This window comes from Apis laboriosa, unplaced genomic scaffold (assembly GCF_014066325.1).
Source record: "Apis laboriosa isolate Shangri-la unplaced genomic scaffold, ASM1406632v1 scaffold19_cov150, whole genome shotgun sequence".
Taxonomy (NCBI): Eukaryota; Metazoa; Arthropoda; class Insecta; order Hymenoptera; family Apidae; genus Apis; species Apis laboriosa.
The window spans coordinates 1,831,031-1,849,896 of record NW_025222278.1 but is presented as its reverse complement, the minus strand read 5'-3'; the positions used below and the strand labels follow the sequence as shown (position 1 = coordinate 1,849,896).

At 36.3% G+C, this 18,866-nt stretch overlaps 1 protein-coding gene across 2 annotated transcripts in view; it reads left to right on the top strand.

Moving 5' to 3' along the window:
* The window catches only part of LOC122712130 (integrin alpha-PS2), an 82,607-nt gene that overhangs the window by 40,437 nt on the left and 23,304 nt on the right, over positions 1 to 18,866 (top strand). For both annotated transcript variants that reach the window (XM_043931526.1, XM_043931525.1), the window contains exon 4: positions 10,104 to 10,272. In XM_043931526.1, coding sequence (XP_043787461.1) covers positions 10,104 to 10,272 — 169 coding nt within the window. The remainder of the gene's footprint in view (positions 1 to 10,103; positions 10,273 to 18,866) is intronic.

Here is an 18,866-nt window from a genome sequence, read left to right as displayed (position 1 = left end):
TTTTTCTAGAAACAACATTCTGGATAGGTTTAAATTCACGAAATCTTACAAGTTAATGANACGAAATCTTACAAATTAATAATAATGATTACGCGAAAGCTTAACAAGTGGACGAAATAAATTTCTTTTTATGAAAATATTTATAGGTTATACTCTTGAATTCGAGCGGATTTAAGAATTACTTTTCAAGTAAGAATAAATATTTTTTCTAGAAACAACATTTTGGATAACTTTAAATTCACGAAATCTTACAAGTTAATGATAATGATTACGCGAAAATTTAACAAATGGAAATAAATTTCTTTTTATGAAAGTAACATTTATAGGTTATGTTCTTCGATTCGAACGGTTTAAAAGTTTTTAAGTAAGAACAAGTATTTTTTCTAGAAACAACATTCTGGATAGGTTTAAATTCACGAAATCTTACAAGTTAATGATAATAATTACGTAAAAGTTAAACTGGACGATTTCTAATCTACGATCCATCTATCTCGATCAATTTCCAATCCATTTCGAGGATCGAAAACGCACGAAAACAAAAATTTGACCTCCCACTCGTACTCGTGGTTCCATCCTCCCAAAGGAACAGATCCTTTTTGGGGAACAGAATGGTAGAGAGGCTGCCCGTTGGAACTGGCGGGATCGATGGGGCCAAAGGGAGAGATCGAACGTTTGTCGGCTGGCAGAATGGAAATACCATTGTCAGAGGGAATCGACGGGACAATGTTTGAGAAATTCCCGTGGTCGCGCGAGAGATACTGTGAGAAGCGGTTGATCATCCTGTCTCTTCCCTCCTCCTCCTCCTCCTCTGCTTGTACGCCCCTTTTTTTCTCCTTTTCGTTTTTCACTTTTGGTTTTGTCTCTCGTGGTGCTGGCCGATTGCTGCGATCTCAGCAAGTTCCCTTTCTTGCTGGAATTTCGTCGCGGTTTCGGCTCGGAATCATATGGTCGAGATGGAATTAAGTGGACGCTGTTGGTTGGACGATTTATGATGGACACTTGGGCGCGACGATTGCTCGCAAAAGTTTTTCTGAACAGCCATTTGGAAATTGGAGACGAGTGTAATAAGCGTGCTTTGAAGGAATAGTGATATCTTCTTTTGATTTTACATTCCTTTTCGGCTCGATTAAAATTTATTCCATAATCTATTAGAAAAACGTTTATAAAAATATTACAAGAAGCGATATTTGAATTAAAAGATCGATCGATGATTCTTTCGAATATATTATTTGGTAAATAAGATTCGATGATTTTATTCGTACGATCGAGAAGCGGACAGCGTTACACAGAAGGAGGAGGCAGAAAGTAGAATAATGCAAGAAACGGAGACAATGCGCATTCCGCTCGTATGTTTTGCCGATGGGACAAATTGCAACGTCCATTAAACGGTCGCTTTTTATCTCGAAGGTCGGGCTTTCGTGCCTTTAAAGTAGTTTTCACGAATCAGCTTCTTGTAATTACAATTACCTCTTTGACAAATTCACGTCCGCTGCGCGGGATCATTTCAATTTATCATCGGATGTTGCCTCGGATTTTTCCAATGAAACCAAAAAAAAAAAAAAAAAAAAAAGAAAGAAATAAATAAAGAAAAATATCCAAATCCTACAAAACACAACGATCTATCGATCATCTGATTAACGAACGAAAAAATTTTATTCCAACAAAATCAATTTCGCTGTTCAGAAGATAAAAAAGCTCAATGACTCAACCGACCAAAAATCCAACACGACTCCTCCTCCTCTAACCCCCACGCGAATCTTTCTCTCTCCCTCTCTCTCGATTCACAGAAAACGTCTTCCCCATTACCAAAAGCGTGAGAACGAAAGCAAAACGAGGAGGTCCAAGGTACAAGGAGGCTCGCTTTGTCCCGGATATTGGTCAGCATTTCGTGCAAGGTAGGCTGGCCCGTAATGTAACTCGCCCATCAAAACGCGCGGCCATAGGGGGCGCGATAACTCACACCTTCCTCTCGCCATCTCTGAATCTGAGATATCGCTTCTGGCATTCGCAGAGAACCGGTAACCCAACCGGGACCCCCAACAACGGACCCCTTTGAATCTTTCGGGGCCTTCCCTTCGAAAGGACGCGAAATTCTGAGCCACTGGTTCTTAGCCTTAGATTATACGCGATGCGTATAAATAAGGCAGTGACTCATTGTCAGCGACGACGGAGGTGAGTCAACGACGAAACCGAGGCGAGCCAAACCCGTCTTCCGCGCGGTCTTCCACCTTCCCTTCTGTTTTCCTACTCCGCCGCGTCGAGTAAATGTACGAGCCCGTGGCTATGTCACCCTATGTCGTGGAATGGAGCTGCTGGCTCCAAGGTGAGGCTCCAGGTGAGAAATATGGCCGTCACAGAGAGGGACAAATTTAGCGAGGATTTATTTTGTCCTTGCGGGTTATTGTCGAAATATTTTTTTTTTTTTTTTTTTTTTTTAGGTTAGATTTTTATTCCCTCCTTGGCGGGAGAAATGGTGGGAAGATGATTCGAGAAGGATAGGTTAGGTTTTTTACGCTGTCGTGTTATTTTCTTTTTCTTTTTTTTGGAAGAATATAATTAAGAGTTTATCTTTACTGTTCACTTTTTAATAGATTTTTTTAGCTTCGAGTTTTATTTAGGGAGGATATTTTTAGAGATTGGATTTATCCTGCTCCGTTTTTATTTTATTAATCCATAATTTTATTGTTAATTTCATCCGACACGAGGGACGAGCAAAAATGTATGTTCGACCTTGCCTCGAAACTTGCCAAGGATTTTTTTCCAGCGTGACGCCATTTTCCATCATCTCGAGCCGCCTTAATCCGCAAGCCGTGTTCGGTACTTTGCTCGAGTTCAAGCGGAGCGGGGAGAATTACGCGTTAAATCGTGCGTTATCCGCCGGTATGACAAATCGGATTAAGATCCAACGCGTACAGTGGGCTCATTTGATCGCGTAATTTGCCATGAAATCGGCGCGATACGGCTACTCGTTGGGTTAATACATTGAAAGGGAGGAGGGGGGTGTCGTTTTTATAACCTCGTAGGAACTTGTTAAACGGGCCAAAATATTACCCTTTCCGCGAAAGGGGTTCGAAAGATTGGTTTTCGCTCCACTCGTTCACGAAACTATTCGTGAAACTAAGGAAGATTGGTTTGATCGAAGGGGATTATTCTAATTTTTATACGAATATAATCTCAATTTTTACAATTTTTGTTGTTTCGAAAACGATGATTTCCAATTTAAAAAAAAAAAACTTTCGTTTTATCAACGATAGATACGAGTAAACATTAAACATTAAAATTGTAATAAGATAACTTTCTTGATACAAAGTTTCTACGAGATGTTTAAGAAAATAGATAAATTGGTTGGTTAATGATGTTTGCACATCAAACGAAGATATTTACACAAAGGAAACATTTTCCACTCTTTGAAAGAAGAACGAAGCAATCAGATTGTATATTAGGCTGTGCTAATTCTCTCGAATAATCGTTGAATGTTTCCATCTTAAACGTGTTAATTTATTCGCAATGCTGCTCACGTTCCCCGAAAGACAACCTCTTTTCCACGAAAGTCTTTTCCCTCAACTTACACGTCCCCTCGAAAACGATGACCGATTTATCCTCGTTGGTTAGGTCTGTGGATGCAGCCGACCCAAGATGACCTCATTCACGACTCAAAAATAACTTACCGCCCGCCTAGTCAGTTTTCTCATCGTCGTCGATACGGACGTCCACTCGGCTCGCTCTTTTCCCTCCCTAAGAAAAAATTTATCGACCCTTATCGAAAAGAAAGAAAGAATCTTTTAAAATCTTTCTCCATTATTAACTTGATTCTTAACCTTTCTATCTTATTACATATATAGTCTATAATCGCTTTCCATAAAATTACCACCGATTAAAGTTCTACACAAAGTGCCATTGAGATACTATAAGATACTATGAATACTATAGTCTGTACGTGTGACAAATGATTAGAGTTATTGTATCTATCTATCTATCTATCAAAATTTTGAACAGCATCGTATTTTCGTAGCATCGATACTTTGTTTTTATCGTTTGTTTCTCACGAGATTCCTCGATAATAAAAATCATCAAAAAAAAAAAAATAAATCTTTCTCGATGCACATTTTTGGCGCGGCGGATTACAATTATCTTCAAAATTTGTCGAACGAACCTGCCAACTTTCCCTTCGATTTTTCTATTCCTATTAATGGGACACCTTGTATACACATCTCTCTCTCTCTCTCTCTCTCTCTCTATATATGTATATATATATATAAGCCTCGACCAACGCTCTGCAGCAAGCATTAACGTGTCCCCTTTCGAGGCGATTTACAATGGAAACGCATTAAGAATCGCGGCAAAATATTGCGATGAATAAAATAATGGCACGTTGTTTTAATTTATCGCGGTAAGGGAAAGATAGGGCGGCCTATCCTACCCTGCGTTATGGCGGTATATCGGCTTGTCAACCATCGGCCACTGGAATTTCCTGCGTGCACACGTGCGTTACACGTTTCGAACAATAAAGGTCAAACGTGAAAAGGGTATACTTTTACGGTAGTCGAGGTGTTGTTCCTCCTCGTTGGCCCGAGTCCAATCGCCAAGTCCCTCGTAAAGCTCGATGGACTTTAAACTCTCGGTGGGTTGGTTCACATGCGAATCGTTGAATTTCCTCGGGAAAACTCTTTGGCATTGATCCGCTTTCGCCGGTGTGGCCGGGAATTTTCAATGCGGACGAAGAGTTGAGCTTTCTCTTCAATTTTTTTCTTAAGAAGAAGAAGGAGGGGAGAAGGAAGGAGGAGGGGATATTTTTTGTAGGCTATAATCGGGTGGAAAGATGATTTTTAGAAAAATCAGTTTTCTCTCTCGAATTTATTACAGGAAGTGGGTGGCGATAATGAGGGAAATGTAATAAAACTTGCTGTTGGCAGTTAGGATAGTTCACGCTAGATAAGTGTTCTTCGATTACTTTATGCTTTGGAAGATAAATTTTATCGTATCGTGAGAGAAATACGATTGCAATACGATTGGTGAGAGCGAGATATAGTGTTTTTTTTTTTTTTTTTAAATCGATATAAATTCGTGCACTCGATAATATTGAAGAATTACTTCAATATTAAAACTTGTGCAAAATTTTACAATTGAAAAACATATAAATTCTGACACGACACTTCTTCTTCTTCTCGAACAAATTAATTAAAATTAATTACCAAAATTACATAATTATACTTTCTTTTCGAAAAACAACTGCCACTAAAAATATATCGAATTTTACTCAATCAGAAAAAAAAGAAAAAATTCCAAAATTGCTCACATCGCTTTATAATCAAGCATTTACAATCATCATTCATCCATCCCCCTTAATCTCTCCACACTCTCGATTTCTTCGCTCCATCTTTCTCCAATAGCCCTCAATTATCGTATCGTTCGAAAACATTAACCGGGAGGGGAAAAAAGAAAGGGGGGGGAAAAAAAAAGAAAAATCAAAGAGGAGAGTATCAACGGTGATAGCCATCGTTTTGCAGGAAATAAAAATAAAAAAGTACCGTTCTCGAGACGCGAGAGGGCGCGCGTTGAAAGGCCGCGAAGTGGTCGGGTGAAGACATTAAAGGAGCCATCACTCGGTCTTAAGTTCTCTCGAGTGGTCCTTTTTAATGAAGAGCGAACGCAGATACGAGGCGCAATCACCGAGGAAATATATATACATACATAACCATCGTTCCAATTACTATTTCCCTTCCCCTCCACTCCACTTTCCTTTCTTCCTCTTCGATTCTTCGCCCTCTTCCCTCCTTGTAATTAGGGTTGTACGCGGCTTTTCGTTCCTCGAACGCCGCGATTTCGTTTCTTCTGCCCGCTCGTGAAAACGCGTCGGAAACGTGTGATTATCCGACTCTTAAATCCTTCTCGGCCTCGCCAAATTGCATTCGACCGCGTGTCGCTCGCGGAATCCCGTGTCTTCCCGCCCTCAAGTTCGAGGAGGATAGGCGAACGAGGTTTAAATTACAGAAAGAAATTACAACGGTGATGGTCAGGTGATGGATGATCTGGTGTTATTTGGCTTATTTGCTTGGCTATTCGTTGGAAGACGATATTTTAGAGAGAAGAGATTATTGATTTTATTGAAACTTGGATTGATTTCGATTTATCTTTGAACATATTTTATTTTTAATTCTAATATCAGTTGTTTCTAAATTCTAAAATTCTAAAGATCAGTTGTTGAATAAAATAAATAATTATCGTATATCTCGGCTTTTAATATTATATTGGATAGAATTAAGATTCCAAGGGAAAAAGAACGCGTGGAAAACTTTCTTCTCATCATCGTGCACGCATCTATCAATTGTCGATTCCTTGAATATCGAGATACGTCTGGGCGTAGTTGTCAAAGCGTAAGATCGATATACGTATATATATATATATATATATATATATATATATATACTTGAAACAGCTCGGTCACGATCGATCCATAAGAACAGCTGTAACCGTGATCTCTAACTAGACTTCCCTCTTCATTTGCTCTTTCTTCTCAACGAGATGCATTGAAAAGGGTTCGCCAAGGACTGGCTTTATTTGGAACGTCCGATGACCAAACCCAATTCAACGTGGCTGTCCAATACCATTATGCCATTGTACTCTTGGATTCCGGATAATATTTTTAACCCCCTTCTTTTTTTTTTCGCTCGTTCTAAACAGCTGTTTTCGTTGATTGATTTATTCTTTCTTAAGTAAATAGCAAGGAAGGGATAGGAATATAACCGAATTTCTTAGCTTCATTTTTTCATTTTTCTTCTGATTAACAAATCAATTTCATCACTAATTTAATCTAAAAATTTATTTACATATTAAAAATATCTAATCATGGAAACTGTTTTGTCGATCGATTTATTTCTTCTTTTGATTCCTTCTTAAGCAAATAGCAAGTAGGAATATAACCGAATTTCTTTTAGTTTTATTATTTTTTATTTTTCTTTTTATTAACAATCAATTGGATTATTAATTTAATTTAAAAATTTATTTAAAATATATTTAGTCTATGTAAAATAAAATAATGTAATCCTGGAAGCTGTTTCATTGATCGATTTATTTCTTCTTTTGATTTCTTCTTAAATAAATAGCAAGGAATATAACCCAATTTTTTAGTTTTGTTATTTTTTATTTCTCTTCTGATTAACAATCAATTCGATCGCTAATTTAATCCAAAAATTTATCTAAAACAAAATATTTAGATATTTAGTTTGCCAATCGAGAAACCCGACGCAAAACGCGAAGAACTCTCGGCAAACAAGCACGAAACAATTAACTTCCCTTCCAGAGAACGGATCGGATCGACAAATTTCCATCGACGAATCAATTCAAACATCCTCAATTACGATGGTATCGACCAAGTAATTGGCCGTACGTACGTTGGGATCAATTTATTGGCCACGGGAATATCCACGGCCTGTGCCACGTATCAGGGAAATCGGATCGATCGCGATGAATGCAGAAAAGCGCACGGCGAGGGAAGTGTCGTGACTTAATTGAACGTAACGACCGGTTGTGTCCTTTCACCGTGATCGAGCTGCAGGGTAAAGGAATTCGAAGAAGAAGAAGGAAAAAAGAGAGAGAGAGAGAGAGAGAAGAAAGAGATAAGAGTCCGCGTCGACCGTAGTACCGCAATTTATCCATTGCGCCAGTTTAGCTCAATCGCTCAAGGATCGTCGCCTCGAATTACTCTTGCAACTCTTTCCAAGTGGAAAGGGTTATTAGAGTATCCTAAGTCGAGTCGAGTCGAGTCGAGCGATTGAAGCCGTTTTCGGAATTGGATCGTTTTCTTATTTCTCGTTAAATTAATTTTGATCGTTTCGTTGCGAAAGTTTAAATTCAAAAAATGATCAGAAGATAAAGCGAGACGGCTTCATCTTCGTCACGTTGCTCGTCTCTCGTAATTACAACCTAATCAAATCTTTGGAATCGGCGAAAAACTTTCAAAGATGCGACAAAGGGAAAGAGATAACGATCAATTCTTTCAATCGCGAACATATATTTCTTTCCTATTTCTTAGATCACTGGATACTTAGATCGCTGGTTGAATCAAGCTCAACCATCCTTCGCTCGAGACATCTTAATCCCAGAGAGATAATCTTCTTTAATTTTCGATTAACGCTGCAAACCGATTGCAAGTGGCTGCGAGCAACGTTGTAACGCGCCTTAATTGGCTCGCAATTAATAATGCAATGTTGCGTGCACGGATCGAGCAACAGCGCACACGATCCTCCTGTGCGCAGAATCAGCATATACGGCTCGTTAGGGCTCGTTTACACGCGGGGACCAACCTTGGAAACCGATTAAAATGTTACCGGTCCCGTGTCCGGGACGATACGCGTTTGTTCTCTCCCTTAAATCTACGTGTAGACACGGTTAAACGTAAGCGAATACCCCTTCTCAAGGTGTTTGATTTACGACACTGTTCGAATTGGACGCACCAGCTGTTGGGTAAGTGCACAGGAGAAGGATCTCAAAATTGTGGATCGCGATGAAATCATTAAATAAAAAGAAAAAAAGATAAGTCTCTGTAATTTGTTATTTTTTAATCATTTATAATGGGAGGAATTTAAAAAAACTATAATTTAATAAAAATAATTTAATAAAATCGTAGAAATTTGATGTAACTATCGAGACGAGAATTTGTTTAGAATGGAATGAATAAAATGGTTTTTAACAAGATAGGAGATTAAAGATAAGATAATGTATCAAAAGTTTGCAGACTGATGATGCATTATCGCTATCCTATTATATAAATCCGTAAAATCAACTCGGATCGAGTGAAATCGAACCGAGAAAGAGCCAAGAATTAGAAGTTAAAGGTCAATGGTAATAAATAAGCCAATTCGTTTAAAAATTAACGCGATCTTGTTTACAATCGGGCAATGAAAGAGGGCGCCATAATATTTCACTCGAACTGCAAAAGATGTAAATGATTAATGGTGATGGCGTGACGATCGCGACGCGCTACATCTCGAAGAGGTTACGTTGCCTACGTTTTAACCTTAACGAGATTGACGTGTCGTGAGTCATTAATCTCGGCATCGTCCTCGAATTTCCGTGAATTCCACGATTAATTTAATTTACAGGCCGCAATGGTTTACAGCGTCCTGTAATGAGGTGGCGCGTGACGAATTTCGAGGAAATTTCCTTCTAGACTGTAATTCCGGCCGATGAAAAGCAAACTGCATCGTTACGTTTTATCATGTATATTTATACTGTGGTTATTAAGGCCATCACTTGCTATATATTCAATGTTCCCTGGTCAAGTACAGAAGATTGACGTAACGGTGGATTGACGATAATTCTGCTGATTACCATAGAACCGTAGATTTAATTACGTTGCCAAAAATACGTATCGTTTAATGGATGTAACTAGGTCGTGAAAACAAGATGACGTGATATAGTAGAAATAGTTTCTCATGTAGATTGAGTGAAATTGAAGAATAGTTAATAATTATTGTCTCTTTAAAGATTAAGATGAAAAAGAATTTATAGGAAAAAGCCACAGGAAGCATAGCTACTCGTCCAACTCCTCTTTTCACTAAAAATATTTTAACCCCAGAGACATCTACTTTTAGCTCCACTAAAAGATCTTTTCTAAACATCTAAACACTATTATAAGGCATCATTGACGTAACAATCGTTTTCGATTTCAAAAAGAAATATTTTCAATCTGACAAACAATTTATTTGTCTCATTTTTTTTTATGATAAAAATAAGATATAGAAAAATTATTATTATTAGTCTTTTAAATGTTATGTTCGATCCTTAATTCTAAAAAAATATTTTTACAATATCATTAATTTTATGATTATTTTTCACAGTACGATTTCAATGTAATTGAAACGACACAAAACATGTTACATAACCTCACTTAATCGCACGCGTTTCAAGTTACACAATTGCCTCGAACTTGATGTCAATGTAAAAGCTAATCTACACGTATATGCACGAATAGGTTCGACGAAGAAAATGCGATTAACAGCGAGTAGAGAGAACGATCATTACGTTTAATTGAGTGGAAACGATATTTATAAGAGATGTTTTAAACGTTAATATATATATATATGCTTTATATATTCTTACAGGCGTGCGCTCCAAGGTACATCTGGTTCTCCGTGTCTCAGCCGAAATATCCGGAAGACAGTCGATGGAGCAAGGAGTCCACCGTTGGAAGTCGAAGGGAACCAGTTGGTACTTGCTGGATCGTCGGCAATAACTTTAACGAACCGCAAGAATTTTCACCCTGTCGTACGAGTAAGTCTCTATTCTCAATGTATTCTAAGTGTTTCGTTTGAAATTTAGGTTAGGTTAGGTTATCAAAAGGAGGATGCTTCGAGAACAAAATTTTCTGAGACCAGATAAACATATTCTTTAGAATATTATAGAATTTTTAATTTATTTATTTCCTTTGAGGAATAATTTTTCTAAAACTTCAAATTTTCTTTTAATTCTATTTATTCTATTTTTAATTTCTATTTAACGAATTCCAAAAAAAAAAAAAAAAAGAAAAAGGAAAAAACTTAAGAACAGAAGTCGAGGTTACTTTTGTATATCCTACTCGATCCATCCTCTATAAACAGTTGTAAACATCACCACAAGAGCTCTCTCTTTTCTCTTTCCACTTTGCGTGTTTCCTCAAGGGGTACGTTTCGTTTTCTCGAGTGGTAAATCGTTCGTCCTTTGAGGAATCTCAGGGGACGAATTTCCTCTTGGACGGAGGATACGCCACGACATGTGGCCGTGTCCTCGAGGCATGGCGACCATAAATACCCCTGGTAACAGGATATTTCCTGTCGTCCATGCAGGTCTGCCTTGGCGTTTTAATGACAAAAGACGTATCGATTTTCTTAACCATGGTGAACAAGGCTGCTTGTTTTACGAGGATTTAAAAATTTTTGAACTCGCCTCTTTTCTTAATCTTTCGCGTTAATTCTACGCGTGAAAAAAAATTTCCTTTATTTCTTCTTCGTGTTTTATTTTATAATATTTAACGCGGATTCTAATATTTTTTAACAAATCATCCTCCTATTTCAGAAATCGCTGGAATTTGTTTTTTTTAATATTTTTTTTTATTTTATATCACTTTCTCCATTATGTTAAATGAGAATAGAAAAAAATGGAGTAAGAAATAGATACACGCTCACGAAGTGTTTTTTCTTCTTCTTTTTTTTTTTTTTTTTTTTTTTTATCGAAAATTTTCCCCAAAGCAAAGCTCAATGGCTGAGCGTTAAGTGCATTTTCTTCTTCCGTTCCTCGCGATAACGAATTCCATACCATTGTTTCAAGATAAGATTCTTCGAAATTTACCGCATTTTTCTGTTATCTACCGGTTATCACCGCTATAACAGACTTTCGGCGCAGATTCCAATAGTTACTTATACAATACGGTATCGCGTCTCTCCCACGTTTTTCGGAATATTTATACAATATTTCGGAAGTCTTTCCGGTCGGTCATCTTCCGCAAAACTCAAAATAGAGCCAGCTTCACGTTAAAAGAAGAAAAGATCGAACTTCAAAATAAAATATCACAAAAAATACGAAAACTATGATATAAATTTATTTTCCCAGAATATTTCAATATTAATACAATAATAAAAATCGTTTGGGAAAAATCCAAATTCATAGAATAATACAATCCTCGTTTATTCTCATTCTCACGATTGTTTATCGAATCTTTTCGAAAAAAGAAAAGAAAAGAAATATTTTAAATTCAAATTCTCTCGATTCCACAAAAAAGAAAAGAAAAAGAGATCGAACTTCAAAATAAAATATCGAAAGCATCGATCACTCACAAAAAATACTATGATATAAATTTATTTTCTCAGAATATTCCAATATTATAAAGAAATTATAAAAGAAAAAAAAAGAAAAGAAAATTCAAATTCTCTCGATTCCACAAAAAAGAAAAGAAAAAGAGATCGAACTCCATAAAATATCGAAAACATCGATCATTCATAAAAAATACGAAAATATACTACGATATAAATTTATTTTCTCAGAATATTTCAATATTATAAAGAAATTATAAAAGAAAAGAAGAAAAAATTCAAATTCTCTCGATTCCAAAAAAGAAAAGAAAAAGAGATCGAACCCCAGAATGAAATATCGAAAGTATCGATCACTCACAAAAAATACTATGATAACTATGATATAAATTTATTTTCTCAGAATATTTCAATATTATAAAGAAATTATAAAAGAAAAAAAAAGAAAATTCAAATTCTCTCGATTCCACAAAAAAGGAAAGAAAAAGAGATCGAACCCCAGAATGAAATATCGAAAACATCGATCATTCATAAAAAATACGAAAATGTACTACGATATAAATTTATTTTCTCAGAATATTCCAATATTATAAAGAAATTATAAAGAAAAGAATTCAAATTCTCTTGATTTCACGTCACATGAAAAAAAGAAAAGAAATTTTTACAAACAGATAAAAATCGGTTGACAAAGAAGAAACCTCAATATCCTTGCGGAAGCACTGCAATATATCGTGTGAGCAGACGTGTGAGCTCATCGTCGAGAAATTCCTTGGCGAGAATCGAGCAATTAAACAATTTGTACCCGGCTAACCGTTTATTGTCGCTTTTCTCGAGAATCGACCACCGAGTTCTCGACGGTTGGGGATAGCTTATGAAGCCTTGCATTCGCCTTTTGCTCATTGTTGCCTTTTCTGGACGAGGGAATCGTCGTGTCCCTCGTCCTCGCCTGTGTTCCAGCGATTGCCTTCCATTTGTCGTTCGCAATGTTGGGCACAATTCTCTCTTCAACGATCGTTTTTCCAGATTGTTTTTTTTTTTTTTTTTTCCCTCTTTTCGTGGCCTTCGACGACGTATAAATTACTTGATCTTGGAATTGTTCGGTTTGCGTTAATTTTCAATCGGGTCTCAAGACAACGATTCTTCGTTTCGTGACGGATGACGATCGATTGAGAAATAGCACTGTGAGATCACCGCTGCGCCATCGATGAGTGCATCGAATTTCGAGGAAATTCGAATCACTTTTAGAGTGTTTGGAACGGTGAGGAATTGGGATGGGTGATTTTTTTAAAATTTGAAAAAATTTTTTTTTTTAATTCTTTTCGAAAAATTCTCAAACATATGGTATTACCTCGACGTTGGATCATCGTCAATTTTCAGACTCTGTCCCGTTCGTTGTATCATTGCTATTAATAATCCTGTCTTTCGTACCGTTTCTCTTTTGTGCTTTACTCGCAGGATAAATATCTATAAACATCTGCGATCACGTAATTTTTATTTCTATAGATTTGCTCACGTGCACATTTCCGTTTGTCATAAAGAGTTTGCAACACCTATATCAACTTGAGCATACGAATACCGCTAATTTACAAGCATATCTTTTGAACGTGTGGTATTTACGTTCAAAAAAAAAATAATATTAAAAATATTACTATTAATATTAATATTAATTTTAATATTAATAAATTTAATATTAAAAATAATATAAATTTAAATCATCCCATTGTCTTATTCCATATTATCATACTTTTAAAATTTTATCGTGCGTATTTTTAATCTTCCTTTGGATCTCTTGTTTCTCGTTTTTTTCGTTTAAATTTCAAATTATATAAATATTTTTTAAGAAATTTCAAAAATCTATCTTCAACAATCCACTTTTTAAATTAATCACTATCGTTTAATCTTTCCGGACTTACTAAGAATCTATTCCAAATCGAGCGAATGTTCGATTCGAGCCAAAAAAAAAAAAAAAAAAAAAAAAATATAAAAATAAAATTTCTATTTCCCGTAGCCTTGTATAAAAAGAAAACTATTCCAGTTTATACCAAAAATGGATAAAATTATCGCGCGTTTAAGGAGAAATGTTTTCATTCCCGTAATAACAGATACCCGATTTCCGCGAAAAAAAAAAGGAAAAAAAGAGATGTCTCGAGAAGAAGTAAGATAGAAGAACTCGTTTCAAGTCGATAATCACCTCGTTCTGGCCGAACTCATCGAAGGTAATGGATAGAGTGTGAATCATAAATGTCGTCCACTTCTCTTGGAAGACTTCCATCGTGGTCGGTCTAAAAGCTCTTTTTAGTAGCGCTTAACCCTTTTTTCTCTCTTTCTTTCTCTCTCCCTCTCTCCTCGTGGCATAGTTAACACATTGCGAGGCCATTAGCCGGCTGATCGATTTTTCAACCGAGACAACAAGAAACTACGAGCTACACTTGGTACTTATTCGCGCTGCTTAAAAAGGCAATCCCTGTTAATTTCTGTTCTCAACTTCTTCCTTCGTATCGTACGAATGGAACTCGTTAATGGAAATGTAGATAAAATGCAAATAAGTTCGCGGTATACACGCGGTATTACGTAACAAGTGCATCGCTTCTCGAAAGCGGTTTAAAAAAGATCGCGTTAACAAACGCGAGCAGCGAGAGAACGCTTTCCTTCTCTCTCTCTCTCTCTCTCTCTCTCTCTCTCTTCCTTCTCGCGATATCGCGTCTTCCCCCCACCCTTGGAACAATAAAATCGACGGGTCGAAGAAAGCGCGAAGATGTGTGCGAGAGGGAGCGAGAGTGAAAGTGAATCGGTCGGTAACAACGTTCCACGATGAGTGCCGCCCACTCGTCAAAGAAGGTCGAGAAGTAGGAAGCTAAATCGAAGGAAAAACACCGAAGGAAAGAGAATAAATAAAGAAAGAAGAAATAAATCGTAATTAGAAGGCGCCATCGCCTCGAACGCGTCTTTCTGAACGGGATTTCGATTAACAGTTGTTCCTTAAGATAAAATTACGATCGTATATACCTAACCTCTAAAACGTTGAATTCGTTTCTTGCCCGCGGATTCGTTAAAATGGATGGCAGGCCATTATTCTCGGCCGGTAATAAAAATCACGTCCACTTTGTCCCGGCTGACGAAGTATTAGGGGCAAGAAAACGGTCGGTGACAAGCCTCTCTTGAATTCTTCGCGTTGCAGTAAGAACGATATTTCCCCTTGTTATTGCGATTTTATTGCTGCACGACGGTTCAACAACGAGTGCTTGTTGAAATTGTTGCCGCGGAGATAAAGTTTGATCGGTGGTGTGTCCCTTCGCGCCGATTTTCTTTCTTGTACGATTCTTGCCGCCTTCGTGGATGGAAATGGAATTTTATCGGATGGAGTTTCGCGTGCACATTTTTACCGCTCTTTTTGGAGACATGATTGACTCGTCGGCTTGGGGGAAAGATGTTGTTTACGTTGAAATTATATATTTTTTTTTTTTTTTTTTTTTTAGAATGACAGTTTGATTTATTTATGGAAAAGAAGTTGATATATCGAATTATATATCGTGTTTGTGCGTGTCTTGTTTAATCATGTTGTTTAACGTTTGAAGTAATGATTTTCAACGATGAATTCGGATGAATTTTGTACATGTTTCTGATTTCTCTTTCCTTTGTTTCTCTGATCTCAATGAAATTTCGTTCGATTCAACGAAAATACGGCTTGATATTTTGAATTGGTTGAGATTGTCGGCGGTTTCGATGGTCGACCTTCGATTTTTTTTTTTTTAAGAAAAGAATACGCTCGATAGGGGATACTTAATCGCTCGTCGACACGCTCACACATTTACCCGGAATCAGAATTACAGTAGCTCCATTCATTCAACTTGCAACTCGATTAAACGTCACGTGTAGTTACAACATACGAATCATTTTCACCGCACCATTTTGATTTCGTTCTTTATAATTACTAATCGGTGGAAATAAAATCATCGATTATCGCCATTAAACGATTTTCAATTTATCTAAATTCATTTGATTCGATCTTGTTTAATGCTTGTTTCTTCACGTTTGTAAATATTAATTACATTATGTTGATAAAATATTTTTTTATTTTTATTTTTTATTTTTTTGTTATCTTCTTTCTTTTAAATATATATATATATTTTTAAGCGTATAATCTGACAAGAATCGAGATGAACGGAAAGAAGGATGTAATTGTTTTCGGTGATGGGCACCACATTTCATTTGCTTACTTTCAGTGGTACCTTCTTCGTGAAAACATTTCTCTAGCACTTGTCCTGGGTCCAAGTTCGAGTGCAAAGCACTCTCTTAACGACGAGAATAGCACCCTCGCAAAACATCGAGACACCAGAGAATTATAAATAGACCGACCAGCGACGATATCATCTAATCAAACCTGTCCTTTGTTACTTCGCACATTACTTCCCTAGAAAAAAAAAAAGAACCTGTCAACCGTGAAAATGTGTTTCCGTTCTGATGCGCTTGCAAGCATATCGAAACAGATTTTTATATAACCCTTAATATACTTTACTTTCTAACTCTAATCGAAGATAAAAGATTTGTTCGCGTTTGAAGATAAAATTAAATTTCTCAAACAAAGCCACGATTTCATCCAGACGAGATTAAAATTAAAAAAAAACTCGCAACAAACTTGTTCAAACTTGTTCAAACTTGTTCAAACTTGTTCAAACTCGTCCAAACACGCTAAAAACCGTAATCTCTACATAGGTATAAAAATTCGGGATAAAAATTCGCAATCATCGCGGGAACAAACATCTTCAAACGCGAAAAACAAATCCGAATCGAAGGAGAATCAACGGCAAACCAACTCCATCCATTCCCCGCCCTCCCTTCCCCCACTGTTTACTCGTCACGTATCGTATACGTATAACAACGATCGTACATCGCCTCTATACGACGCCATTGGAATCATACGGGCCATCGGGATGCGATGTTAAAGGCCAACTCTCTCGTAGCAGCGTGGCATCTTATTCGCATGCACGCGAAGAAACGTCGGCGCCGATCGACGCGGTCTCAGGCCTCGTTTTTTCTTTCTTTCTTTCTTTCTTTCTTTTTTTTCCTTTTTCCCTACCCGACACGGGTGGATCGGTCGTCGACGACCGATTGATGTAATTGCGTGACTGGCAGCTCGTCTAAAGTGACCGATCGGCCGTCATGGCCGCCCCCTTCTCGCCGTGCTCATAACGTATGTAAGTACGTGGACGACGCGACCGTGCGGATCCCACCGGATATTCTCCCATACAAGCGTGGCCGTTTTCTTACTGGCAGCCACTGTCCAGCCATCGAGCTCGATTAAAACGATCGTGAGCGGATCGTCGATGGAAGTATTTAAGTTGAGAGATTGGAGGAGGAATTGGGATCGAGGGATTGTTCGTTCGAGGGCAGGTGTATTGGGTATCGAGTTCGAGAGTTGCGATTAAATATATATTTTTTGGAGAATTTTAATTAATAATTGGGGGATTGGAAATCGATGGATAAATAAATTATAAATTAAATTTTTTTGGAGAATTTTAATTAATAATTTTGGGATTGAAGAGGTTGAAATCGACGGATTGTTTGTGAACGTTTGAAAGTAAAATAAAGAAAAGAAAAGTAATAATGTAATTATTATCTTTGGATTTTTTGATTTATATACGGTTTTATTAATTTGGAATGTTGAATTTTGGGAATCGAGTTATCAAGTTGTGAATTTAATAAGTTATTTTCGATTCAAGGAAAAGAAGAAAAAAGAAAAAAATAAAATAGAAAGCTTTGAAAATATTACAATCGATTTTTTTCTTCTTCTATTGGTAACTTATAAATACTTATGAATTAAATTTTTTTGGAAAATTTTAATTAATAATTGATTGAAGAGGTTGAAATCGACGGATTGTTTGTGAACGTTTGAAAGAACAAAAAAATAATTAATTATAATTATAATTAATTATTTGAGTTAAACTTTTTCATTTATATAGTTATAAATTTATGATTTTAATAAGGTCATCTTCGATGCATAAAAGAGAAGTAGAAGTAGAAGTAGAAAAAGAAAAAGAAAAAAAAAAAATAGAATAGAGTGCTTTGAAAACAATCGATTCTTTTCTTTCTTCTATTGGTAACTTATAAATACCCGTTAATTAACAGCAATAAGCGGAGACTTGGACGTAACCTTGACTGGTTGAAACGAGAAATCTAAGATGGAATAAGAAAATGCTTTGTTTTCTTCCCTTTTTTTCAAGCGATATATAATGCCTGATTGCCGGTTAATGCCAGCACTCGTCGCGATTACGTTGGCGCAGCTTTGACGAGTGTGTCCAGCTTATTGATGTTAATGCCAAGTGTCAGGCGGAGATTAATCTTTCCGGCGGCAGTCACATTCGCGCGATCAATCTTGCGCGAGGGTGTTCCTAAAGGATCGTGAAAGCGCGATTCGTTTTCTCTGCGAATCGATTTATACGTTCGAAGTTTTATTCCTTTCCTTTCTTATTCCGTTGCGCAATCATTGCTTCATTGAAGGGGAAACGAAAATCTTGATCGATGTGTCCCACGTTTCGTTCCACAATGTTTTTTTTCCACGATTTGTATTTTTAATACTCGTTTAAAAAATAAATAATGTATAATTCATTTTTTTATTATTATAAAAATTGAAGAAAAAAATGGAAACTTGTTATTTTTAGAACAGTTCAGAAAATCGTTAAAATTTAATTATTAAATTTAAATAAAGTTAGGAAAAAGAAAAACAAGAATCTTTGGAATTCTTTAGAAAAGATGAACTGTTTTAGCGATGATTTCATTAAGATGATAAACGAGTCGAAGATATTAGGAACCTTGAACACGAAATACGAAACATTCTTTACTCTTCGATAATTGAAAATTATTTGAAACACATCGACTTATATTTATATTATTCGAAAAATCGATAATATTACTCGATATTATTTAAATTTCTAATTAGCCATCATCATACATCGTATTTTTTTTTTTTTAATTATAATTATATTCATGTAAAAATTAAATTGAATTTTTTAATAATAATCGATTAAGCGAACGAATAAACGACGAATTGTATACAATGCTTTAAAAAAAAAAATATTCCCAACA